The sequence below is a fragment of the Bradysia coprophila genome (assembly GCF_014529535.1).
Source record: "Bradysia coprophila strain Holo2 chromosome X unlocalized genomic scaffold, BU_Bcop_v1 contig_117, whole genome shotgun sequence".
NCBI lineage: Eukaryota > Metazoa > Arthropoda > Insecta > Diptera > Sciaridae > Bradysia > Bradysia coprophila.
In genome coordinates, this window is record NW_023503292.1 from 2753619 (window position 1) to 2781061 (window position 27443).

The window sequence follows — 27443 nt, forward strand, 5'->3', positions numbered from 1 at the left end:
TATATATAAGAACGTTGCAAACGCACACAACATTAAACCTCAGTTGCCTCGTCAGTTGCATTATTACATATACGAGAGTACACGACCACATACCCTATATATTGTCACAATAGTTGCATTTTTTTCATAGGAAAATACGTTGTAAATAAATGTAACCCTCAACTGCCTTTTATATACGAAAAATGCATTGTCCTTTTGGTTTGAGGGTTTAACAAATAGGCCTTTTTTCGAGAACAGGGGAGGAGCTGCTGTCTGTTCTTATTTATCAAATAAAATATTACCATTCAAGCACTTAATTTTTATTTATTTAAAAAAGAGGGACTTTTAAAGCCAAGTCCCCTGAAACATTTACTTTAGTTGATTTGTTGACGTAGAAGTGAGAGCAAGTACGGTTTCGATTCCGGATCGATGATTAACAGTGATCGAGTACAATAAAGTTAACAAAATAAGAGTAAACATCAAAAATGCTACCAATACAAAAACCACCGCAAACTTACTCGCGGCTGTTTCGACCATGGGATATCAAGTGTAGCCAAAGTATTGAAAAAAGTTCTAATTTAAATGTGAAAGTGGAAACTTCAATTTCGCCGGCTATATATCAAAACAGTGATCAAGATAAACTGAACGTTAAGCCCACACATCAAACCGAAAAATTAAATGAGAATGTAATATCATTCGACCTGGACCAACCCAATATGTTTCACAATTATGCGGACGAAATTCCAATTGATCCGGGACTATACATTAATTTGCCTAACTGCATCAACAACGCCGATATGCCTTTCGTTGGGTTCGACCCATTCACCGCAAGCGCCATGGAACAGGAGTATGCTAGAGTATTGGCTGAAGAAGCGCACGCTAAAATGCTGACTGCCCGAAAACAGCGACCAAAGAAATTTAAGTGCCCCCATTGCAGTGTTGCCTTTTCCAACAACGGACAACTTAAAGGTCATATTAGGATACATACTGGCGAACGTCCATTCAAGTGTGACGAAAGCAATTGTGGCAAAACGTTTACTCGAAATGAAGAGCTGACTCGACACAAACGAATCCATTCTGGTGCCCGTCCCTATCCGTGCTCAAATTGTGGAAAACGATTCGGCCGACGCGATCATTTGAAGAAACACACAAAAACGCATTTTGTGCAAGAGAGGTATATGTCGCCAGCCGTGTTTTTGCCACTTTATCCTTATTTGTACGGTTATTAAGGCAATGTCATTCGTTGTTAATCAGACGATTGATCTAAATTTGATATTTAAAAAAATGGTGTCTCCTCTGACTCCTCTGAGACCTATACATCATGTCGAAAATTATAGCAATACTTATATAGGTAGAAAGATATAGTCGTATATAGAGAATAAAAACTGAACTGGAATAGAGTTGACAAATTATGAAGGAAGGATATGTGTGGATTTTTATATTGTGAGCATTTTGAAACTGGTATGGCATAAAAGTGAAATCATGTTTTTGATTGGGCTAACATTTTTGCGGGTATCACATTTCATTACGCAAACAAATCACGAAGTTCGTAGGCAGAACATATTGATCCAATCCGACAAAAAAAATGTATTTCACTTTGCTGCTTGTGTGACAGTTTTTTTTTTTTTAAATTAATTATACCATGCAAAACAGCTCTCTAGCAACCGCAAACAACGGCAGACTAATTGCTTACAAAATGAGGAGGCCAAAAATTGCAAGGCTGTTAACTTTGGGGAGGTCACGCAAATACAGATATGTGGGTGACACCTCACAGTTGATGATAAAATGACGTACAAAGTTTGCAGCCTCGTAAAATCGGACAGTGTCCGCTTGCAAATTTCATTACACTGTATCACAGACTTCCAACATAATGAAATTTACAAGCGGACACTGTCCTTGTTTTTAAACAAGGTGTATGTTGCGGGAGAGTTGCTTTGTGCCAAGTAAACTTTGTGTCGTAAGAATTCAGAAAATTTACAGTTATTTACGAGTGTCGAAAAATGATTTTTTTAAATTCGAGATGTATGTGTGAGGTGAGACTCTACTGTAACAAGAGAGTGCGTGTTTGTGAACCGAGGTTTAAACCTCACACATACACCTCCAATTTATAAAGATCATTTTTCGACTCGAGTCATTTAATGGCTTTTACACTCGCCTTTCATCGAAAATAACGGAAAACACCGAAAATTATCAATTTAATCCAAGACTAAGCACCGAACAAACACAAAATATGTCGATCACTTCAATAACACACAAAAATATTGCAGCAGCACGAAAACGATTCTTGACAGCGTTTGTTTTTGAAGAGAGAGAAGTCTTTCATTTTGCCAAGGCTGTAAACTTTGGGGAGGTCACGCAGACCGCCATTTTATTAGATACGCGGGAACACACCACGTCTGATGATTTTACATACTAAAAACATTCACCACATCATCACGGCGATGAATGTCATCACAGTAGTTGAGTTTTTGTATGAAATCCGCCTTGTTCTTGTTATCATCAAGTGTGGTGTGTAACCCGCGTGTCTGTAACTGCGTGACCTCCACAAAGTTTACAGCCTTGCATTTTGCTATGTCGCCTACAATATGATCAATTTGTATCATATACACGGCGCTTTCCAGCAATGCTGTAAACTTTGGTGAGGTCACGTAGATCGCCATTTTATTAGATACGCGGAAAGACACCACAGATTTTACAAATAAAAAAAATTTACCACATCACGCCAAGGAGAATCGGCTCAGGAGGTGAATTTTTGTATGAAATCCGCCATTTTCGTGTTAACTTGTGATGTGTCACCCGCGTATCTGTACCTACATGACCTCCCCAAAGTTTACAGCCTTGCTTTCCAGTTGCTTAATCCTTAGAGATTACAAATTTGTCAATGTGTTAGCGGGCAACATTGTGACATTTTCTAAAAATGCAAATTAGATTAAAAGTCATATTTTCGATGAAAGGCGAATTTAATTACAGAATCCTATCACCATTTCACCAGTTTTTGTTCCACTGAAGTATCTACGTTATAAATTTTATTAATTGTTACATTTGATAGGTAGTTAGTTAATATATTAAACTGGAAGTAAGAAAAACGATAAGGATCTGTCTCACTTTAATATCCGTAATTCTGGAAAATGTCAAACGGGTCAGACAAATCGATTTCGGGCATAGTTCACTTTAAACGGTGGAAGTGACTAATTCATAGCGACGCGAAAGAGACCTACCTGATTCAACTTTTTCTTTTGTTATATTATGAAACTTGACAGTAGAAGAAAAGAAAAATTTGAATTAGGTCTCCCTCGCGTCGCTATGTGTAGCTATAGAGTTAGGGAAATATCAAAAGTGAAAAGTCATAACTGATTCTATGGCAAATTGCTTTATTTTATTTAAAATTGTAATAAAGTTAATTAAATGTTACTTTTTGTAAAGTCTGCAGATGTGAGCTTAGCCCACGAACTTTAAAAGAAATTAAGCAACTTGCCTGATGCTCAATGTAACTTTCTATTTTTTTTTCTGTAAAATCGATTGTTTTCTTCTAAAATATTTTCTGTACATAACAAGACGATAGGCTCAATAGCAGACACGAACTCGAACTGTATTTTTAATTGCTGATGTTGTAATTTTTGCTGGGCGTTGGGCGTATGTATTATTTGAAAAAAGTAAAAAAATCCAACTAATTTATTTATCGTCTAGCTATCGTTCTAAGTTAAACATTCTATGAAATAACACATTTGTTACCAACAATAAATTATAATAAAGAAATTAAGTTAATCGCTTTTATGTTGTTGCTGTTCGTATGCTGCCGAAAAGATTTTTACCAATAATGTCCCTACCAATTAAACTCTCAGAAATTAGAGGGCAAAACTTGTTTTCGGAACTCTGCTACTTAACAAGGATTATAAAACAAAGTGTAAAACAAAGCAGCAGAGATTTACAAACATCCAAACAACGTCTATTTAGCAACTATTTAGTTGTAAATTGTTTGCTAGAGAGAGAGAGAGAGTATTCGTTTACATTTTAATGTTTAACGGATCAAGATTAACTGAAAGTTCAAAAAAAAATTATTCGACGTTTCGTCTAGAAATCAGGCAGGAAAATTGATAACAAAAACATGCTATTTAATGATGAGGTAAGTCACAGATAATTAAAATATGTCTTAATCACCATCATCAACATATTCAAGATAATTAGGGTATATCCCTGCTTAACTGCTAGTACCACTTTTTGAATGAGTAGGTTTTGTTGTTGAAAGAAAAAAGAAAATTATTCAACGTAGATATTTCATAATTTGTATGTAAAAGTCCAGTTCTCTGAGAGTAAACCAAAAAATTTAACTGATTTCGATGGAAATTTCTGACATTCTCTTTAAACACTATCAACGCACTTCAAGCATGAGTGGGTACTCTAAATAGGGTATTGAAACTTGACAGTGTACCACACAACTGTAAGACACTGTAAAAGTATTTTCATGTAAAATAGAGTACTTTTTGCAGCTGACCACTAAATTCACTTTTGCTTGAAGTGCGTTGACACTATACTTATTCACTTCCATTCAATTTCATTAAAATTAAAAGTTCCACTGCTGAGAATTATCCGTAAAACGTGGACGATTTGTATACAATTAGGCTTTAATGTCTCAATCGCAATACATTTTCGTAATTGTCCGATAATAGTCATGAATATTTCACTTAAAAATTCTAAAACTCACCAATGATCCCTTCGATTCAATACAATGTATAAAATCGCATAAATAACTACTCGAATAAACAATTATTATAGTTCGTTGTCAGCAATGCCGACGGGTGGTCAAAATCAGCAACAAACATTTTTCACACATCCTATTGAAAATTCTTTCAAGAATTTTAGCTTTTATAATCGATTTCATGCAGGACACTATATACCATTTAGACCATTCATAACATGTTTGAACTTTTTTTCTCTCTCTAATTTTTACCTGTTCGTTCATAAATGTTTCGACTGTATTGTCGAAGTTGTGTGTTCTGGGCGACATGCAGTCTGTACTATCGTACAAAAAAAAACACATCGGCTAGGACACTTAAGAAACTTTACCAACTATTTTAAATACGTATTCTATTTGAATAAGTAAAAATCGTGTCTGAGAACGCATGTCCAGATTTGTGGTCACATTTGCAATCAGTGAAGTGATTTTTTTAAACGAATTCTTTTAAAAGAGGTAATTGGAGGAACTGGGAATCTAAAAATTTATTAACGAAATGCAACATATCATTCAGCAACACCAGCAGTATCATCATCATCACCTCAATTATTTAACAAAATAGTTTCCTCAGTACCATTTAAACGCAGACAAAATGCAACGAACGATAACTCAAATGCCTTGAATAAATACCTCAACTCACTCAAAAGATATTTTATTTGTAAATCTCAGACTTTTTGGTTTCTCAGCACTTACACGAGTTCATGATTGTGTCTTTTTTTGTGAATTATATTTATAGAATTAGGAAATCGATTCTAACTTTCTGTTGTAAGATAGATAAAGGAAAATCGTTTTGCTGCTCTCAATGGAAGAGGCAAACGCACCCAAAAAAATGTTGTACAATAAAGGAAGGCAATCTGAACTGTGATGATGGATAGCATCTATAGAAGAAAAAAAATAGAAAGAAGAAGATAATATTCAATTGTCTTTTGTGGGAATATATTCTGTGATTGTAAGTATAATTTTGAGAAATAACAAATTTCTATCCACGTTACTATATACTACAATGAATATTGGAATTGCTATAATCAGCGATAAATTTTAATCAAAATGTTGCACATTTTTCTGTTAATATCCGTTGTCGTCAGAGAATCCCTAATACCTAACGAGACAAAGCCCTATACATATTCCTAACAAGAGACCCTACAGATACGCCTAACAAGAAAAATGACAACGGAATTAACAGTATAATGTGAACTGATAAGAAAATGTTTCATGAATTTTCTTATTTTTGAACATTGGTTTTACATGTCACCTCACAAGGATGTTTTCCCGACGAGAATTCATGACAGACTGACTTTTAGTATGCAAGAGTATAAGGGTACGAGTAAACACTGTTCACAGTATATGAACATTTACTTTTATGTACTTGGAAGGAACGAGGATATAGAAGTAACTGTTCAATACTGTAAGCAGTATTTAATTATACCCTTATATATATCTGGACCGGAGACATAAAAGTTTATGATCATATACTTAAAAACCAGTATATGCATATACTTTTTGGATCATTTTATTTTTGCTCGAGCCGAGACAGACACGAAAACTACTATTTTTAAAAACAGTTGAGTTCAGTACTAGGTTTCATAACATCGTTTTCATATGTTAAGGCTCTAATTGATGATTGTGTGAATTATTCTCGTCAATTCCGCACTGCTGGCGAATCGGTCCTTTGAGCTCCAAAATTTAAGAAAAGCAATCGTTTGTTAGCATGAAAGTATTGTTTAGAGCCTCGTAAAATCGGACAGCGTCCGCTTGCAAATTTCATTACACTGTATCACAGACTTCCAACATAATAAAATTTACAAGCGGACACTGTTCTTGTTTTTAAACAAGGTATATGTTACGGTAGAGCTGGTTTGTACCAAGTAAACTTTGTGAAGCAGAGAAATGATAAGCACGGCGCCTCACGGCCGTGAGGGGCCGCGCTTATCATTTCTCTGTTGTGAAGAGAAGAATAGTCGTAAGGATTCAGAAAATTTACAGTTATCAAAATTACGAGGATCAACAAAATTCACACGAAAACTCTATACTTTTCAACGTTTATCCAGAGTTTCGTAATGGATTTTACATGCTTTTGAAACCTAAACCAAATTTCTTGTTTTCCCTAGGTGTGTAATAAGCCACTTTCGACCCTAGGGAAAACAAAAGCAAGTAAAAATAATTTTCGATAAAGGCTTAGTAGGCTTTGAGAACAACACGTAAAATTTTTTATCAATGTTTTAAATATTTAAATCGAAACCTTAAAAAGATCCTCTGAATTCAATTGTGAAGATCCCCATCTTAGCATGGGTTCGATTACCTCGGAAACCGATTGGTAGTTGGAGAAGAATCTGAAATTGGAATTGGTTATGGGTGAGCCAGCTGCCAGAGAAAAAATTCGTTGGCGCCCGCTTATAAAACGCTGATATTAGCCAGCAAGTTCAAAATTGTGTTTTTCATTTTATTGAAATGTAAATAAAATGTGAAATAAATTGGCATTAGAAAAAGAAAATCTCAACCGTTGAAAAGTAATTTTTATTCTTTCAAAAACCAAAATCAAAACAATATTTTTTCGTCCAGTCAACGATCAACTACAACAGTGATATAGCGTAGCAGCATACCTACTTCATAATTTTTTTAATGCAGGAATATAAGAAATTCATCGGTTTTGTCCATGCGCACACGATACTATATATAACAATATGTGGCGAATTTTATGCTATCAATCTTGACTTTTTTGACATTTTATTGAATTTGAAAGTTTTATTAAAATAAATACTCGTTTGACTTAATATTGTGCAACAGACTGATGAGATACCGATCACTCATATCGTACCATGGAATTGGTAATGAATTTTGACACTTTTGATGGCAACTAGAAAAAAAAAGAGAGTTTGTGGTAAAGTAAGGAGGAGTGATTAAATTGTATCAAGAAAACAATAAAAATAAAAAAAATTGATAGAAAAATGGATTCATTCGGATCGTTGTTTGTCAGTAGGTGAATTTTTTTTTAATCAGACACACTATTTTAGTTTCCGGACGTTTATGGTGTTATCGATAAGTAATTTCAATTTGATCATTTCGTAGAAGACCTCTCCATATCGGGACGACTCTAAGAAAATTTCAAAATCATGACTTTCAGAAAATTTTTCCCCGAAATGAAACGACCCAGCCGGTTTTGATCTAATGGTAGTTTGTAGAGAATTGACAGACGATTCTAATAAAATTATCGTCGGGTCGAAAGGTCGTAGCTGTGAGTCAGGGTCAGTGCCGGACTGGCTCAAAAAAGCCCTTCGGGCGTTATATGAGGAAATTTTTCAAAAGGCCCATCGTTGCCATTTCTTCATACAAAAATCAAAAGGCCCTTCGGGAATCGCCCGAACGCCCATAGGGCCAGTCCGGCACTGGTCAGGGTGAGGCATCAAAGACCAATTTTATGGTTTTGTCAATGAGCACCCCAACCGATTTTTCATTTTATTGGCTTAAAATGAAGGCTAGCACATCCCATTTAACATACCAAAAAATTGGGAGGGGGTTTTTCAATTTTTTCAAAAAATCATAAAAACTTTCTTATGGTTGCCCAGATTCCTGAGAATTTTTAATGGAAATGTATGGAAAGTTCGACTAAAAATGGAATTAATTGCTATATACTGGTTGTCTTTGGTCTGCCGAACAATTATATGCACTAACAAGAAATTTAACATTTTTACTTTGTGAATGTGGACAACTTTCACTGATTTTTTCACCATCTTGAAGCTTTCTGGTCATGTCTAGCTCATCCATTGCTGGGTAGAGCTTCAGTTGCTACTATATCTCATAGCCTGAGACCGCACCTTTCTAAAAATACCAAACTTGTCCTATTCGCTATCTGGCTTGTATTCTGCACGATGTCAAAAATGTGGGTAAGTCGACCTACTCGAAAGATTTTTGAGACAGTTTTTTATTTCCATTTTAACCGAAATAAAGTTACAAATTATGTCAAATGAGGTGGTTATGGACTCATTACATGAAGTTTACACGCAAGGTCAATCGAACCGACAGAACAACGCACGGAGGTGGTGTGTTAATTGCTGTTCGCATCGACATTGCTCATAGACGACTACCAAATTATCAGACAACTGTGACCGAAAATGTCTCTATCGAAGTCATCATCAATAAAATACCAATTGTGCTCACTTCCGTTTACATACCGAAGTATACAAAGGATTTTTGCAACGACATTAAAAGGATAACGCCAAGCAATAAAACTTTTGTGGCAGTACAACGCAAGGCATCTGGCATGGAACTGCAAAACAAATAACAGCCGGTACGATCCTTTACAATTTACTTCATAAACCCGATTTTATTATGCACCACCCAGACACACCGACGCATTTTCCCCACTGTGGCTCTACACCGTCAACAGTTGATTTCACTTTAACAAATGCTCCTGTCATTTTCACAAATATTTACAAGATCGATGGAAAACTTCCTAGCGACCATAACCCAGTGATATATGTCATCGATGGGAGCCCGAATGAATGTTTACCAGATGCAAAGCCGAACTATAAGAATGCAAACTAGATTAAGTACAAAGAATGTATTGAGCGCCAGCTAAGCTTGAATGATCTGACTCCGTCCAATAAAGATGAAATCGACGCACAAATCACTGAGCTTATCAACATTATTCGCATGGCAGAATCAGAAGCTGTTCCCATGGAAAGAAAGAGAAAGAAGAAAGAAATATCGAAAGAAACCAAAGAACTTATCAGACTCCGAAACGACACTCAAAGGGAGTGGCAACGAAGTGACGATGCCGATCTCAAACCGATAATCAAAATATTTGTAAATGCCCAAAACAAACGCATCAAACAAATGATCCGTAACGACTTCAACAAAAAATGGGAAAAACTTTGAGATCGATTAAACCTGATGACAACAAACTATGGACGCTGTCGAAGAACATGATGAACAAAGGATCTAGTAAAATCGAAATGTTGGATGTGAATGGTGCAATAATTACGAAGGACGCCGATTTAGCGGAAGCGCTTGCCGATCAATTCGAGAAAAACCACACAATTACGATCAATTATAGAAGCAGGACGGACGATGAAGTAAATAAAGTCGTTGATACTATCAATCGCACTCACCCATCGACCTTGAGGAACCCCGAAAATCACGCTCACCCAGAACAAATTTCAAAAATAATTTCAAAATTGAAAATCCGGAAAGCTTCTGGACTGGACAAAATTCCGAATATACTACTGAAGCGACTGATTGTCGCGATTGAGTACATGACGAACATCATCAACGCCTGCGTCGATACATACTACTTCCCGAAACACTTCAAAATAGCGAAAATTACTGCCGTTCTTAAACCATCTAAAAATCCGAAATCCACTGTTAGCTACCGACCCATTTGCTTGCTAAGCTCCATAGGCAAAATCTTCGAAAGATTCCTGTACACAGCGCTAAATGATTTCGTGAACGAGAAATCCGCAATAAAACCGGAACAGTTCGAGTTTCGAGAGGGGCATTCAACCGTCCATCAAATCAAAAGGATCGTGAACATCATTAACTCAAACAAAGCCTCAAGAAGGTCCACGGGCATGGTGCTGATAGACATGGAAAAAGCCTTCGACTCAGTGTGGCATAATGGAGTCATTTTCAAGTTAAACAAAATCGGGACTCCTGTTTATCTAATCAAGCTGATTGCGTCATTTCTAAAAGATCGAACTTTCACTGTATCCGTAAATAGGAAGCAATCATCATACAAATACATTCCCGCTGGATTGGCTCAAGGCTCAGTCATATCGCCACTATTATATGCCGTGTATACCTCGGATCTAAAATTACCACAGAATTGTGAAGGAGGATATTACGCCGATGATACAGCCATTCTTTCTTCTGCGAAGCAATCCAATACGGTCATCAAAAATCTCTCAGACGCCCTCGCGAAAAACCACAAGTTCTTCGTTAGATGGAAGATTAAAATCAACTGTGAGAAGACCCAGGCAATTCTCTTCAAATTTAACGGATCGAGAAAACTCATCCCGACGACAAACCTGTACTTCAATGGAACGCCGATCAACCTAAAGACAGAAGTAACATATCTTGGAATGATAATCGACGAAAAACTTAACTTCGGCAAACACATTGAATACTGCAGAGTAAAAGCGCTAAACAGCTTCAAGGCCATCTACCCTCTACTCAGTAGGAAATCGAAATTATCGACCCGATCCAAATTCACGCTGTACAAAGTCATCATTCCTACGGTTCACCGGTATGGGGTGTGACGTCGCAAACAAACCTAAAGAAGCTGAAGGTAACACAAAACAAAGTACTGAAATGTATCCACAACGTGCAGAGGAGCTTCCCAACCAATAAACTTCTGAATATGTCCGGAATGTTGAGTTATAATTCCACCCAGTATGCTTTTGTAATACAATCAACCTCATTATTCTTTTCGCAGACAAGAATAGTTTTACTGTATCCAGCTGTAGAACCCAACTACTAACAGGTTATGGGCCCAGTATAGCTCTGAGGATCAGGAAAGAACATTCGTATTACGTAACGAGAAAATGGAACGAGAAAAATCGACCAAGCATATTCAATTCGATGGCACGAACTTCAACAACTGGAAGTTTCGAATTGAAGTCCTACTGGAAGAAAAGGATATGTCTGAGTTCATACTAACACCTTTGGAGGACTTAGTCGAAGATCTGGATATGGACGAAGAAATGAAGGTTCGATTGCAAGAGAAGAAATGCAAAAATCTTCTAGTACAATGCATTCATGATTCTCAACTGGAATATATCAAGGACAAGAAGACTGCCAAGGATATATTCGATTCATTGAAGAAAGTATTTGAGAGAACCAGCGTTGCGGGTCAGTTGCTGTTGAGGAAACAATTGCTTACGATGAAGTATACCGATGGTGAAGCGATGCAGACGCACTTTCTAAACTTCGACAAGAATGTTCGAGGTCTCAAAACAATCGGTGCCACAATGGAAGTACTTGATATAATATGCCATCTGCTGTTAACATTGCAGAAGAGTTTTGATACTCTGGTAACTGCCATAGAAACCATCGACCCGACAAATCTAACACTGGAATTTGTTAAAAGTCGAATCCTCGACGAATATGGAAAACGCTCGTATGCCGCAGGGAGTAGTAAGACGAACAATGATCCAGCAGCCATGAACTCAAGTCGATCGAAGGTCCGATGTTACAAGTGTGGCAAGTTAGGTCACTATCAAATACAATGCAGATCGCAGGAAAAGAGCAACGGCTCGAACGGCAATGGAACGAACAATTCTACCCGAAAAAGCGCCAACTTTACGAAAGATAGCAACGAAGGTTATTCATCAGAGGCGTCATCATTTTGTGCATTCGTCAACGAAGAAAATAGTGCGGCATTGATCGTCGATTCGCAGGCACAAGCTGTCCAATGCAATGAAGAGGGAGAACTGAAATTTATTATGGACTCTTGTTCAACGGACTACATCTTCTTCTTCTTCTTTTTCAGCCTGTTTATATCCACTGCTGGATGTAGGCCTCTCCAACTTCTTTCCATTTCGTACGATCCATTGCCATTTGCTGCCAGTTTGTACCTGCAATATTCTTAATTCCGTTTGTCCATCTCTCTGGTGGTCTACCTATAGCTCGTCTTTTATATGGTCGCCAGTTCATGATCTTTTTGGTCCAACGTTCGTCTGTCCTTCTTGCAATATGTCCCGCCCAGCTCCATTTCAGAGATGCTATTCTTTCCATGACATCAACGACCCTGGTTTGTTGTCGAATCCATTGATTCGTCATTCTGTCTCTGAGTGTTATTCCAAGCATACTCCGTTCCATGGCTCTTTGTGTCACTCTCAATTTATCTTCGGATGCTTTCGTTAAAGTTAACGTTTCCGCTCCATAAGTGAGCACTGGAAGGACACAAGTGTCGAAAACTTTGCGTTTCAGACTATTATTCATTCTGCTTTTGAAAATTAGTCTGAGTTTTCCGAACGCTGCCCATGCAAGACCAATCCTACGTCTTATTTCTGCAGTTTGGTTGTCCAGACCTAACTTCAGTTTATGTCCTAGATATACATAGCTGTCGACTCGTTCAATGACAGTGTCACCAATTTTGATTTCTCTATCGTCCCCGATGTTGGTCATGACTTTTGTTTTCGATAAGTTCATCTTGAGGCCAACTTTGCTCGCCTCTTCACTTAACTGTTGTAGCATAAGCTGAGCCTGACCTAGATTCGCTGCTATCGGTACAATGTCATCAGCGAAGCGGAGATTGCTCAGGTACTCTCCATTTATATTTATTCCCATTTTACTCCAGTTTAACTTCCTAAAAATACTCTGCAGAATCGCCGTGAATAATTTCGGTGAAATAGTGTCACCCTGCCTTACACCTCGGCCGATTCTGAATTTCTCCGTGCTCTTATGAAGTTTTATACATGAAGTAGCATTTTTGTACACATATCGAATTGTGTTGGAGTACCTTGAGTCTACTCTACATTCGTCTAATGCGTCCAATATCGATCATGTTTCCACTGAATCGAAAGCTTTTTCGAAGTCTATGAATAGCAAGACTATGTCGATGTTGTATTCACGACACTTCTCAATAAGCGTTCTCATCACCTGCAAATGGTCGTTTGTGCTGAAACCAGATCTGAAAGCAGCTTGTTCAACAGGTTGGTAGAAGTCGAACTTGTTAGTGTTCCTCTTCGTAATGATTTTCATAAACAACTTGTAGAGTGTTGACAATAGGCTTATGGGTCGGTAATTTTCCAGCTTTGTTATGTCTCCTTTTTTATGCAGCAATGTAATTACCGCATTTTCCCAGGCTTCTGGTACTTCTTCCCATTGGAGACATTGATTAAACAAAGCCGTGATTGTCTTTAATAATGAGTCTCCACCTAGTTTAATGGCTTCCACTGGAACACCATCTTCTCCGGGAGACTTTTTGTTTTTCATCTCGGCTACTGCAGCTTTGACTTCATCAACAGTTATGTCGGGCATATCCTCCGATCCCACGTTTCTTATTATTGGTCTATCTTCGGTTTCTTCCGTTGGGCTCTGTCTTGCTGAAGAAAACAAATTCTCATAAAATTCTGTTGCAATGTTTAATATCGCATTTCGATCCGTTTGGATCGTTCCTGTTTTGTCTCGTAATTTGAAGATTTCTTTTTTGGCGTTTGTCATTTTTCTCCGTAGGACTTTCATATTGCAGTTAGCTTCAATTATGTTTTGAGCCAATTGGACATTATATTTTCTTTCATCTGATCTCCTTGCTTTGTTGATATTTTTAGACAGGTTCCGGTATTCCACCGAATCTCGTCCTCCGTTTTTTACCAACTCTGCTCTGCTTGCGATCAGGTCTAATGTTTCTCTGCTTAGTTTTGATTCTTTCCCTTGGACGGATTTGCATTTGGATTTCATGAAACCCATTATTGTATCGACGATTTTGGTATTCAATTCGTCCAATGTTTCACATTGATTGTTGACCGTGACCGTGACCGTGACATATCAAGAGCTGGTGCCTGTGCACATAACCAGTAGAGTTTGAACGTTGAACCACTGACAGTGGGAGTTATCCACTTGGATCCCCCTTTTTACTCTCCGGTTCATAGTAAGCGTGCATTGTATGTCAAACAAGTCACGTTTACCGTGAACAGCGCTGGATCGCTACTCGAGGTATGTTGTAACTTAATCTAACAACAATCACCGTCGCTCGACAAAGTGATCGGACTAGCTACAGGTTCATTCATAGTAACAACATTCATATCAAATTACCTCATTCCTGCTCACACTTTACAAATTATCTTTTGATCTTGCCTTACCATTATCGCGTCATTCTTATTTCATTTTTACTTCACTCATCATCATTTGTAAGCTATGAATTGTGACATTTAATTGTCATAGGTTCGTCTCAAGCATAACACAATTGTAAACTTTAGTTCATCGACTTCCAGCCATGTGTCGACTTTCACTGGTCATTCTGGCCTGATTCTTGTTTTCGATGGAAAGAGTGCACCTTACGCCATTCGTGCCTAAGAGCGTCGCGGGCTCACTAAACTGTTCGTGGACCAGACTGTCGACAACGAGGGAGATGAACCCACGACCACTTTACGTTAAATACTAAAAAACATGAACATTTTCATTACATTTAACCATCCAAACCACCGTCGAATCGTAAGCTAGTACTCGGGATCCAGTTAACTTCTTTAAAACTTTAAAGTAACTCCACGAAACTAAATACCCTCAATACGAACAACACACACTCCACGGATAATAGCGGCAGAGTCAAAATGACCCAAAATTATATCGGCTAAATTTGAAGTTTTTGGACAAAATGATGTATGGACGACTTGTACATTATCAAAAATAAGGGGCACCTTCCATACATCACTTTTCGATTGGACCACAGGTACCACCCGGAACCACCTGGAACCACTTGCAAAAATCAAGCAAAATTTCGACTCTGCCGCCATTATCCGTAGAGTGTGTGTCGTTCGTATTGAGGCTATTTACACGAAACAGAAAACTTTCCAACGTTCACAACAACAACTTACTACCTCAAAAGGAAGGAAGGAGGAAATCGGGTGATGTCCAGAAATCGGGAAAGGACCAGTAATCGGGAAATGGATGGAGATCGGGAAATTACTAGAAACCGGGAAAATTCGGAAATGACTAGAAACACGGAAGCAGACTGAATTCGCGAAATCACTAAAAATGAGAAAACGACAAGAAATCTTGTAATGACCAAAAATCGGGAAACGACCAGAAACAGGGAAATGACTAGCAATCGGCAAATAACTAGAAATCGGGAAATAACCAGAAATCAGGAAATTACCAGTAAATTAAAAATGGTAAAATGATCAGTAATCTGTTCAGAACAGTTGTGTTTCACGCATAATCCTTACAGCCAACAACGTCCTTAACTGATGTAAACCACTGCATTGTCGTCCGTACAAAAAAAATAAAAAAATCAGTTTGAATTATAACGTTGATCTACAAACACCAGTCTTTCTACTCGACATCAAACGAATCATTCGTGCCCGAGTAATTCTCTAGACAATCGGAAGACAACGGAAAAACGGGTCTACAATCGAGAATTCATTGAAAAACTAGAAAACCGTAAACACACTTCGGAAAAGCTGAAATAGCGTAGCCTTCGTCAACACATACTTTTTCCTCTGCCTTTTTCCGCGTCACTCCAAAGGAACAGACTTCAAACGTCTGAACGTTTACTAGTGAACTCCATTTCGCCCGCTGCACTCGCGTCATTTTCCTAGGCCGGTACACTCCCATTCACCCGTAAGACTACATTCACAAAATCTTCTCTAGCCTTTTCAAGACCTTTTCAAGCCTTCCGGATGACATGAAGAAAAGCATCGTTCGTCAACATTATCGAAAAATTACGACGAAATGATGTCATATGCGCTCAGGAAACTTAAAGAGGAGTTATATAGGCAATGTTGCTTCTATAGACATAGACACGAACATCGAAAACGAAAAGAAAAAACGTTGGGACAACCCACGGAATATAGACTCCTTTTGTCAGGTCCTTGAGCGATAAAAGATAGCTTCGCCAGAATTTTCACATAGTTGCTGACAATGGCACGCCAAAACAAGGGAATGTTCCTTTTAAGAAATGCCTGACAGAGCACAGACCAAACTACACCGTACGTACCGAGAATCGCCTTCATTTACAAACCGTATCGTCATCAACCGGGGTCAGAGCTTTCTTCAGAGAAAATTGCGCTGCTCCGCGTTCCGGATTCATCTGAATTCAGTCCAGTACCATTCATGCGGGTCTTTCATTCACCATTGGTACATCAGTCATCCATTCTTCCCACAGAGTTAGTTAAAATAATTAAAAATTTCGGAGCAAAAAATTTTTTCGCGATTGTCCATTTTCAAGGCACACTATCAACTTTCTCGTCCTCCGTTTTTTACCAACTCTGCTCTGCTTGCGATCAGGTCTAATGTTTCTCTGCTGAGTTTTGATTCTTTCCCTTGGACGGATTTGCATTTGGATTTCATGAAACCCATTATTGTATCGACTTTGTATCGATTTTGGTATTCAATTCGTCCAATGTTTCACATTGATTGTTGACGTTATCTAATTCGGCAGTCATTTTCGTAGCAAATTCTTCATTTTGTGTGTAAAGCCGTTGTACGTCAATCCTTTCACTTTTCTGAACTAGTTGTGATCTTTGAAATCTGGTATTTAACGTGACTCGTGCACGAACCATTCGGTGATCACTACCGGTTGAAAAATTGTTTAGGACCGTAACGTTCTTAACGGTTGACTTACAGCCAGTTATGATGTAATCGATCTCATTTTTCGTTACACCATCTGCACTAGCCCAAGTCCATTTCCGTTGAGGCTTTCCGGCAAAAAATGAATTCATTGCGTACAAATTGTGTTGCTGTAGGAAGTTGAGTAGAGTATTTCCACGCTCATTTCTTTGGTCGTTGCTAAAACTACCAATAGAAACTTCGGAGTCTTCTTCTCGTTTTCCCAGCTTCGCATTGAAATCACCGATTAGATATTGGTAATGTGAAGGGTTTTCGTCCAGAGCTTTCTCGACATCTTCATAGAATCTTTCTACTTCTTCGTCATCATGGGTGGACGTGGGTGCGTAAACCTGAATTAATTTGACACTGTATCTGTTATTTATCTTCAGGCTTACGTATATCACTCGATCGGATATGCTTTTCGTGTGAATTATGCGATCCGACCACCGCTTGTTTATGAACAATCCGACACCGTGCATCAGTATCTGACTGTCACTTCCTCGGTAGAAGAATGTATGCCCTGATCAACAATAAGTCGTATTTCGGTGAAACAAGTGAAACTAAACCAATCTCCATAGCTGTTGCCAAGGATGGAGCAAAATTGTTGTCGAATGAGAAAGGTAACATTTCCGTTAAAACAGGACAGGATTCACCGAGTCGAACGATCAAAGATGTGCTGTACGTAGAAGGTCTTAAGTGTAACTTGATGTCCGTTGCACGATTGTGCGATAAAGGGTACGAGGTAACGTTTAAGAAGCATGGAGCTGTGGTATCCAAAAATGGTGAAATTGCATTTAAAGCAAAGAGGATTGGAATGCTGTACGAAGCTGCCTTCCAAGTAGATAACACCGCTTTCGCTGGCGTCGCCGATAAGTATAATCAGAATTTGTGGCACTCAAGATTGTGTCATCTAAATACGAAGGACATGAGAAAACTGATCGACAATGAAATGGTGACTGGATTAGAAAAAGTCGTCGTCGACACGAACGACAAATTCTGTGAACCGTGTGTGGGTGGCAAACAGTGCCGTCTACCATTTTTAAAGAGGAACGTTGTTCGATCAAAACGTTTGCTAGAATTGGTACACACGGACGTCTTTGGTAAAGTAACTGAGTTCGCTTGGGATGGATCAAGGTACTTCGTTTCCTTTACCGATGACTTCTCAAGAACATCCACAGTTTACTGCATCGAACGAAAAAGCGACGTTTTCGAAAGGTTCAAAGAATATGTGGCCATGGCGGAGTCTCAGCACTGTGCGAAGGTAGAGAAACTCGACTGTACGAAGATCGCCAATCTGCGTGCAGACAACGGTGGTGAATACATTTCGACCGAAATGAAGAACTACTGTAAGGAAAAGGGAATACAACTGATGCTGACCGCTCCAAGCAATCCAGAGATGAATGGTGTTGCGGAAAGACTCAATCGTACTTTAGTCGAGAGGGCACGTACAATGCTGTTGGAAAGTAAATTGCCGAAACGCTTTTGGAACGAAGCCATTCTGACTGCTAACTACATTAAAAATCGCTGCCCGACGACTGCGTATGGCGATCAGTTTAGAAACAAAACCCCGGCAGAAATATGGTTCAAGTCGAAGCCAGACCTATCACATATACGAGTCTTCGGTTCAATCTGTTACAATCACATTCCGAAAGACAATCGATCGAAATTTGAACCGAAAGCAAGCAAGTGTATCATGCTAGGATACGGTCTAACACCATCGACTTATAGACTCTGGGATATCGAAAAGAACAAGCTAGTCATTGGGCGTAAAGTTACTTTCAATGAAAAGTCAATCATCAATGAAGGAAAATCAGAGCCAAAATACATCGAGCTGGAAGAATCCGAAGAAGAAGAAATCAAAGATGTTGATGAAGACAATGATGAAACCTTGGTCGTGGAACCACCGAATGAAGACATTGATGAAACCTTAGTTGAAGAACAACCACAATCGCCGATTGCGTTACGTCGCAGCAATAGAGATCGACGACCCCCGGAACGCTATGGGGCGTCTTTTGCACATCATTCACTCAATGCTGAATCGTTCATTCAAGACGATCCAACTTCCATGTCTGAAGCAAGAGAACGAAACGATTGGACGAATTGGAGAGACGCTATCAACGCAGAGTACAAGTCACTGGTCAAAAATGGTACATGGGTTCTATGCAACCTACCTCCGGGGCGTAAACCGATCTCTTGTAAATGGACATTTAAACTAAAACACAAAGCGAATGGTGAATTAGATAAATATAAAGCACGTCTCGTTGCCAGAGGTTTCACCCAAGAAAAAGGATTCGATTTTTCAGAGACATACTCACCAACAGCAAAATTGACAACATTCAGAGTGGTGATGGCAGTGGCAAATCATTTTGGGTATTATATTGGACAGATGGACGTAAATTCGGCATTTCTCAACGGCGAGTTGAAAGAGGAAATTTATATGACTCAACCAGAAGGATTCGTAAAGGATCAAACAAAGGTTTGCAAGTTAATAAAGTCATTGTACGGACTGAAACAAGCATCGCGAGTCTGGTACCAACGGCTCGATGAATTCCTCATTCGAATTGGTTTTCGGCGGTGCGAAGCTGATCCCTGTCTCTACACAAAAGTCGATAACGGCGTCGTGCGATTCATTATGGTATTTGTGGACGATTTGCTCATTATATCAAACATCTCCGAAGTCATAACATCGATCAAACGGGCACTGGCAAAAGAATTTTAAATGACTGACATCGAGCAAGTTGAATCGTATTTGGGGATTCACATTACGCAGGATAACGAGAAAGGAGTGCTAAGTCTTAGTCAGCCACAGTACATGAAGAATCTATTAAAAAAAATTGGCATGGAAAACTGCAAACCAGCGGCAACTCCAATGGAAGTGGGCTTGAACTTACCAATTACCGATAATGCTGCCAACGATGAGAGCAGTCAACCATACCGTCAATTAATCGGTTGCCTAATCCATGCAACTCAAACTACTCGACCAGATCTATGTTGGTCAACATTTTACCTGAGTCGTTTCCAACATTGTTTCACCAGTGAACACTACAGTCATGCCAAGCGAATTTTGCGACTCCTACTCGGACTCGGATTGGGTTGGAGACAAGAACTATTCCAAGTCAACGTCTGGTTATGTTTTCAAAGTTTTTGGAAATGTCGTTAGTTGGGCATCTCAAAAACAGTCAACCGTGAGTCTATCATCAACGGAGGCCGAGTACATTGCTCTCGCTGGAGCCGTTTGCGAAGAAAAGTGGATGCGAAACTTGTTACGTGAAATGGGAATTCAATGCACTGCACCTACAGATATTTACGAAGACAATCAATCATGCATCAATGTCGCTAAGGAGCCGCGTGAGCACAAGCGAATGAAGCACATTGACGTCAAGTATAACTTCATTCGCGACACCATTGCAAGCAAAGAAATCAACGTTGTGTACACTCCATCGTCCGAACAAACCGCCGCCGACAAAAAGCCTCGGAAAAATATTGTTCGAAAAGCACCGAAAGAATTTGAACCTTGTTTGAATCCACGATACTAGGATGGAATTAAGGGGGTGTGTTGAGTTATAATTCCACCCAGTATGCTTTTGTAATACAATCAACCTCATTATACTTTTCGCTGTTCATTCTTGTTAAGTCGCTCACTAAATAAAGAAGCATTTTGCAGACAAGAATAGTTTTACTGTATCCAGCTGTAGAACCCAACTACTAACACGGAATTGACTCCATGGTCAACATGCTACAGAAACAGGCGGAAAATTTCTTCGAGAAGTGTGAAGTATCGAATTTTGACCTGATCAGGAGGTTAGTGCTGTGATATTCTTTTCTTTTTCTTCTATTCTTTTGTTAAAATGTTTCCTTTCTATTTTTTTTGTTTGTTTTATTTTCTATGAAAAATTGATAAATGTACCCTTAAAGAGATTGTATTTTTCACGAATTATTTGAATAAAGGCTGACGATTATTTATTAAAAAAAAACTCGAAGCACTTTTGCTTGAAGTGCGTTGGTTGCACACAAAAATGTTGCGAAAGTGAACAAATTTGTTTTTGTATGAAACATTTGTCAATAATTCAGTCCCTGGTAGTCAAAGTCACTAATTTACTTAATATTTGTATTGCTTCGATTGAGACCAAATTTTTGAAATAATGATATTTCAACGAAAAATGAAACGTTTAACTGTTTACATTTACAATAGTCTAATACAAGACCAAAAATGCTAATTTCGGCGTATCACTGATATATCACATGGTCCCGCCAAGCAAAACAACAATTAAAACAAACGAAAAAGCTATTGGCACAAAGTGCCAACAGTCACACTATAATGAAGAGACTATTGGCACACAATGCCAATAGTCACATTATAATACTGTAGCCACAGTATTATAATGTGACTATTGGCACAAAGTGCCATTAGTCTTAACCTAAAACAAAAGTCATTTTTCCAAACTTAAGTTCGAAGTTGATTATTATATGTGGGTACTTCGTCAATTTTTGCATAGGTACAATAATGTTCAATATATCACATAATTTTGATGTTGATGAAAATTGATGTTGATGTAGTATAAATCCTCAACTTTCTGTAGAAAAAAGCTGTTTCGAAACTGAAGCACAAATGTAACAGATGTTATTATTCGTTAACATTTCATCACAATAAAATTGCATCGCTCTAATTTTTTGTGTGAATCAAATTCATTGCTGTGATGTTGTGTGGCTAATTACCAGTGCCAACTTATTTCACCAGTAAATAGAAACGATAGATAGATAAGAATGAAGTACTGAAGAAAGAATGTGCTTAACTCTACAGGCCATCCGAGGGTGTCTGTACTTCAGATGACAGGCAAGAAGTTTTTTCTCTGTACGAAAGGAAAGCGAATTGATTTTAGGAATGGTTCCAGTCACTACCGCGAAAATCAGCGATGACACTGCAAGTAACTCGGTCTTTTGAGCTCCAAATTTAAAAATAAATCAAACATCATTTGTTAACAAATCGAGATATTCAATCAAATTTTTTTGCGACAATATGTTCTTATGAAGGGAGACTTGCCGACAGCGTCAATCAGTGATAATACTAAGAAATATTGCTCCAATCCACGCTCTATATCACTTCTCATTTAACCTAAAAATGAATTTTTACGCAGTGCAGTACGAAAAGCAAACGTTTGTTATCTAATCTTCTAATGTGTTGAATTGATTATATATCATTGATTAAGTATTGTTGATTAATGGCTATAAATAAGTTAACAGTTCGCCATCGATAACGCAACAGTGAGGTTCACGTAAATCGAAATACGAATCCGCAAAGTTTCAATTACAATCGACTTCAAAATGATGGTACAAAAATCGTAATTGCTGCACAAATTCGTTATAAATTTAATTGTCGAAAAGAATGGTTAAAAAAACGCAGTGGATTTTACTGTTCACAACGTTTGTGATCTCGATATGTTCATTAATTTTCGTACTAGTGGCATTTTCTGTAGATAAATGGGTAAGTTGTAAACGTAAGTGCATTTTAATCATTTTTTGTTGTTGGTATAATCACCTATTAAAATCAACTGTGTATATAATTGAGAACTCTTTTTTATCTTATCACCTTCAATTTATTGGAAAGTCAAAAATTTTGTTTCAACTCGAAAAATGTAAATACTTACGCGAATTATGACGAAAACAATGAATCATTGTAAAATTCTGATGAACAACGGAAGTAAGATCGTTATTGTGAGTTTTTTTTATATATATCCTCAACTAAATTAATATTTTATTCTAGATACAAGCTGAGGCTAAGAGCAGCGAGGCAATTTATGAAAACAGTCAGATTCACTATGGCTTATTTTCGGGGTACCTGACCCGATTTATCTTCGCTACCTCACCAACTTACCATAAGTTAACAAGTAGTTTATTTGTGTTGCCGATTAAAAATCGATCCATTTACCCATTAAATTTACAGTTACTTGTCTTTACGAGGAAAATGCATGCATTTACAGTTGTCAAACGTCTAAAGACCTTCGTGAAGATGAATTAAGGCGTCTTTTAGCTGGAACTGGATTATATTCATGTCCGACTGTCCCTCGAAATTTCGAAATTAAAACCGAAACGGCAAGCTATTACACACCAACAAATGACAGTCTTTGTATGCTGACCGTATCCAGTTAAAGATTCCAAATAATTTTCTTTTTTTTTTCTGATAACCAGCTCTAACGTTACAACGCCAAAATGAGCTCAATGTTGCAGATGAAGTTATCGATCCGGGTCTATGGTTAACCACAATCATTTTCTTGTCGGTGGCAGCTATGTTCTCATTAATTTCAGCTGTTATGGCTTTAGTTAATATCGTATTCAATCCGGTTGAGCCTGTTTTAAGGTAAATGTCAAACGTAATAGTAGATAACATACTTGTGCGGAAAATCGTTGTTTGGAAGAGTGTGGAGTTTGTATGCTGAGCCGAAGGCGAAGTATACAACCACACGAGTCAAAACAACGATTATCCGCACAATTACATCTAAGAACCAGCCACTGACGAGATTTTTAAATGAATCACATTCCACACACATTCCACTGATTGAGGTGGCTGTCAAAACAATTTGGCTGAATACTTTAGTGTGATTTATATAAAATTCAAATTAATCCATGGTCCCCGGACATGTGTGTGTAAATGTGTAGTCGGACATATATTGCTTTTTCATTCCTTAATTTTTTTATGAATGAGAGAACAGTAGGTGTCTGACTACTTATACATGTCTGGGCACTGGTTCGACTACCCTACCTTTCCATCAATGAAAAAAATATAGAAAATTACTAGCTTTAAATGCTTAATTGATCAATTGTATTAATTTTCCTAGTGTTTTCGGTCTATACATTTGGAATGGAGTTGCATCTGGATGTACATTGATGACCATAATTTTGTGGGGGGCTTTATTCGGAAGTTCCTTAACTCAAAATATTGCAGTCACCGATACCTTAGCATCCGAATTTACATACAGCTCAGATGGCTTGGCCCGGTTAGGCTTTTGTTACTGGTAATTATTTATTCTTAATCATTGCGCTTTGAATTAACTGAAACATACGTTTGGTGTAGGCTACTCTTGATACCGATGGTATTTCATGCATCAAATATTGGGGTACTGTACTGGCGTAAGCGAATAATCGAAGCAGAACCTCCACCACCGACTATAACTGTTGACAAATCCGATCTAACTATTATGTTGTATTAAAGTTTCGTTAAATAAGAGGTACACGTGACAAAACACCAATTTCTATTTGAATTTTAAATAGTAAAAACGGGAGGCAAGATCAGAATAAAATTTTGTTTTTTGCGGGGATGGGTCAACAATTCAATATAATAGCGAGAGCGAGACGTTATTTATTCGTGGCCCCAAAAAATATTGTTGGAAATATTACAGCCGTTGTCAATGAAATTTAGACATCCCAACAAAAATCTCTTCGAGAAAAGTGTGACGCAGTCTTTGAAGTACAATTTCTAAAATGAATGATATCGCTAGAGTTGACGCTTTCAGCTTCGTTACGCAAAAATTAAATTTTACACCTAATTAGTTCAAACAAGCTGGCTTAGTTTTATCTCATCATCTTCCAAATAATTTTACCAAATTTTTTTTACTGGAAACAACAAAAATTTGACCAAAAAAATCTGCGTCGCAAAGTGGCAGATGTTCAGGAACAGACCTGCAAGAAAATTTATCTGCCACATGCGACGCAGATTTTATTGGTAAAATTTTTGTTGTTTCCAGTCAAATTTTTTTTGGTAAAAATTATTTGGCAGATGATGAGATAAAACTAAGCCAGCTTGTTTGAACTAAACTCTCTATCTCTCATAAGCCAAAAAATGTTACTCCTTTCATCCTACGCTCGAGTAGCTCAAAATTTGGTCACTCTGACCAATTTTTCTAATTATTTTTTTGTTCGATTCGTGTGGCGAATACCTTTTATTTGATGGGTCACACGCCCCTGTATGTTTCAATACAGCTGAGCTACAGCCGAAAACGCGTTCCCGACCTTCAAAAACCACACTCAGAAGCGACTTCGAGGCCAATAAAACAAAATTCTGATTTTTCCTGGGGTAATGGCGTATAAAATTTTCATTTATGCCCACCCTGAGGCTCCTGCAAAATTTCATGGAGATTGGCTGACTAGTTTCCGAGATCGACCGTCGATAGATAGATAGACAGATAGATAGAAACATACAGAGTAAGTTGAAACATTTTGATTGTTTGGAAAAAGTCAATTTGGTGTATTTTGTATGAAAATGACAGATTTCAAAACGATGTATCTCCGGCAATTTTAAACCTATAGTCGAGTGATAGCTCGTTTTGCTCGTATTTGAAGCGAGAATATGATAGAATAGGTTTTGTGGTGATATAGACCAAAGGGTAGAAACTTAAATTTTCGGCTATACATAGTTGCCACTCTCAAAAAAATTTCTTCGTCCTTTTTTTTGGGGTTAGACTGCGTCAAGTCCTCCGCTATCGCTCCGGACATGATGCATTTTCTTCAGCTTGTCCACTCATACAAACGAAAGTGTTTAACGTATTCATACTGGTGAAACGCACGCTCATGGCAGTGGTAAAACCGTTCAATAAAGATGTATGAGACACGCCTCAACAAAAAATGTCCCAGCAAGACAGTACGCAGTGCCGGACTGGCTCAAAAAAGCCCTTCGGGCGTTGTATGAAGAAATTTTTCATAAGACCCTTCGTTGCCATTTCTTCAAACAAAAATTAAAAGGCCCTTCTTATATATTAAGTTATCGTATGTGTCTGTTTTGCGATCTGAAGAGGAATTTGACAACACATGCCGTTGAAGAGAACAAAGAACTTGTTGGAGCTGTCAAAACACTTGCACAAATTCCTTTGTAAATAGTTTTGACAGCTCTCACAAGTTCTTTGTTCAAAACAATTTTCCTTCGAAACATTTCCTTCTTCAGGTGTGTGCATACGTTACTTATGTTCCATCTTGTAAAAGAGAGCATAAGTTGCTTATGTTCCGTCTAGTAAATGGGAGCATAGCCGAAACCGTTCGGTAATGTTTGAATGAAAGTGTTATACTTTGTGAACTAACTGATAGAAGAGCCATCTAGCACTGAGTTTGTAAAGTATAACACTTTCATTCAAACATTACCGAACGGTTTCGGAACCATAGGTTTTTTATGTTACATGGCAAAAGCTACTTATGTTTCATTCTGTAAATGGGAACATAAACTTAATTTGATTTGATTTATTTTATTTCACGTAATGAAACTACAATCTTTCTTTATCCCAACAAAAATCTCTTCGAGAAAAGTGTGACGCAGTCTTTGAAGTACAATTTCTAAAATGAATGATATCGCTAGAGTTGACGCTTTCAGCTTCGTTACGCAAAAATTAAATTTTACACCCAATTTTAGTTCAAACAAGCTGGCTTAGTTTTTCTCATCATCTGCCAAATAATTTTTACCAAGAAAAAATTTGACTGGAAACAACCAAAATTTTACCAAAAAAATCTGCGTCGCATGTGGCAGATAAATTTTCTTGCTGGTCTGTTCCTGAACATTTGCCACTTTGCGACGCACATTTTTTTGGTAAAATTTTGGTTGTTTCCAGTCAAATTTTTTTTCGGAAAAATTTAATTGGCAGATGATTAGAAAAACTAAGCCAGCTTGTTTGAACTAAAATTGGGTGTAAAATTTAATTTTTGCGTAACGAAGCTGAAAGCGTCAACTCTAGCGATATCATTCATTTTAGAAATTGTACTTCAAAGACTGCGTCACACTTTTCTCGAAGAGATTTTTGTTGGGATATCAGTCGTTTTAGAAGTTTTAGAACACTGCTTTTTATAACAGTTTATTACAAAAATTCGGAAATTTGGCAAAATTTGAAATTCGAAAATTTGACGAAAATCAAAAATTTGACGAAATTTGAAAATTTGACGAAAATGGAAAATTTGGCGAAAATCGAAAATTTGACGAAATTCGAAATTTTGACGAAATTCGAAATTTTGACGAAATTCGAAAATTTGACGAAATTGGAAAATTTGACGAAATTGGAAAATTCGACGAAATTGGAAAATTCGACGAAATTCGAAAATTTGACGAAATTCGAAAATTTGACGAAATTCGAAAATTTGACGAAAATCGAAAATTTGACGAAAATCGAAAATTTGACGAAAATCGAAAATTTGACGAAAATCGAAAATTTGACGAAAATCGAAAATTTGACGAAAATCGAAAATTTGACGAAATTTGAAATTTGACGAAATTTGAAATTTGACGAAAATCGAAAATTTGACGAAATTCGAAAATTTGACGAAGAAAGTAATTCTCTATCTGCCACCATTCAAGAAATATCTCCAAAATCCCAATTTACCCACCCATTTCCAACTTTCGACATTTTTCACATGGCACATTTCGCCTAGATGTGGAACACACTTTAAATTTGCCGCGTTATTACATTCAGTCATATGTCAACGTACTACGAACATCGTC

At 37.6% G+C, this 27443-nt stretch overlaps 2 protein-coding genes and 1 long non-coding RNA gene across 3 annotated transcripts; all 3 read left to right on the top strand.

Moving 5' to 3' along the window:
- Positions 1-343: 343 nt before the first annotated feature.
- LOC119067052 (zinc finger protein 420) lies at positions 344-1421 on the top strand. The gene has a single exon (XM_037169797.1). The coding sequence runs from the start codon at positions 465-467 to the stop codon at positions 1206-1208; it is 744 nt and encodes a 247-aa protein (XP_037025692.1). The 5' UTR covers positions 344-464; the 3' UTR covers positions 1209-1421.
- Positions 1422-7867: 6446 nt separating this feature from the next.
- Positions 7868-8206, top strand: LOC119067071. The gene is made up of 2 exons (XR_005085860.1): positions 7868-7953; positions 8103-8206. It is a non-coding gene; the product is annotated as an uncharacterized LOC119067071 (long non-coding RNA).
- A 13987-nt stretch (positions 8207-22193) lies between these two features.
- On the top strand, positions 22194-24219 carry LOC119067050. The gene is made up of 6 exons (XM_037169795.1): positions 22194-22457; positions 22737-22860; positions 22917-23099; positions 23162-23330; positions 23809-23985; positions 24045-24219. Exons 1-6 carry the CDS (start codon positions 22359-22361, stop codon positions 24178-24180), a joined length of 888 nt encoding a protein of 295 aa, XP_037025690.1. The 5' UTR covers positions 22194-22358; the 3' UTR covers positions 24181-24219.
- Positions 24220-27443: the final 3224 nt, after the last annotated feature.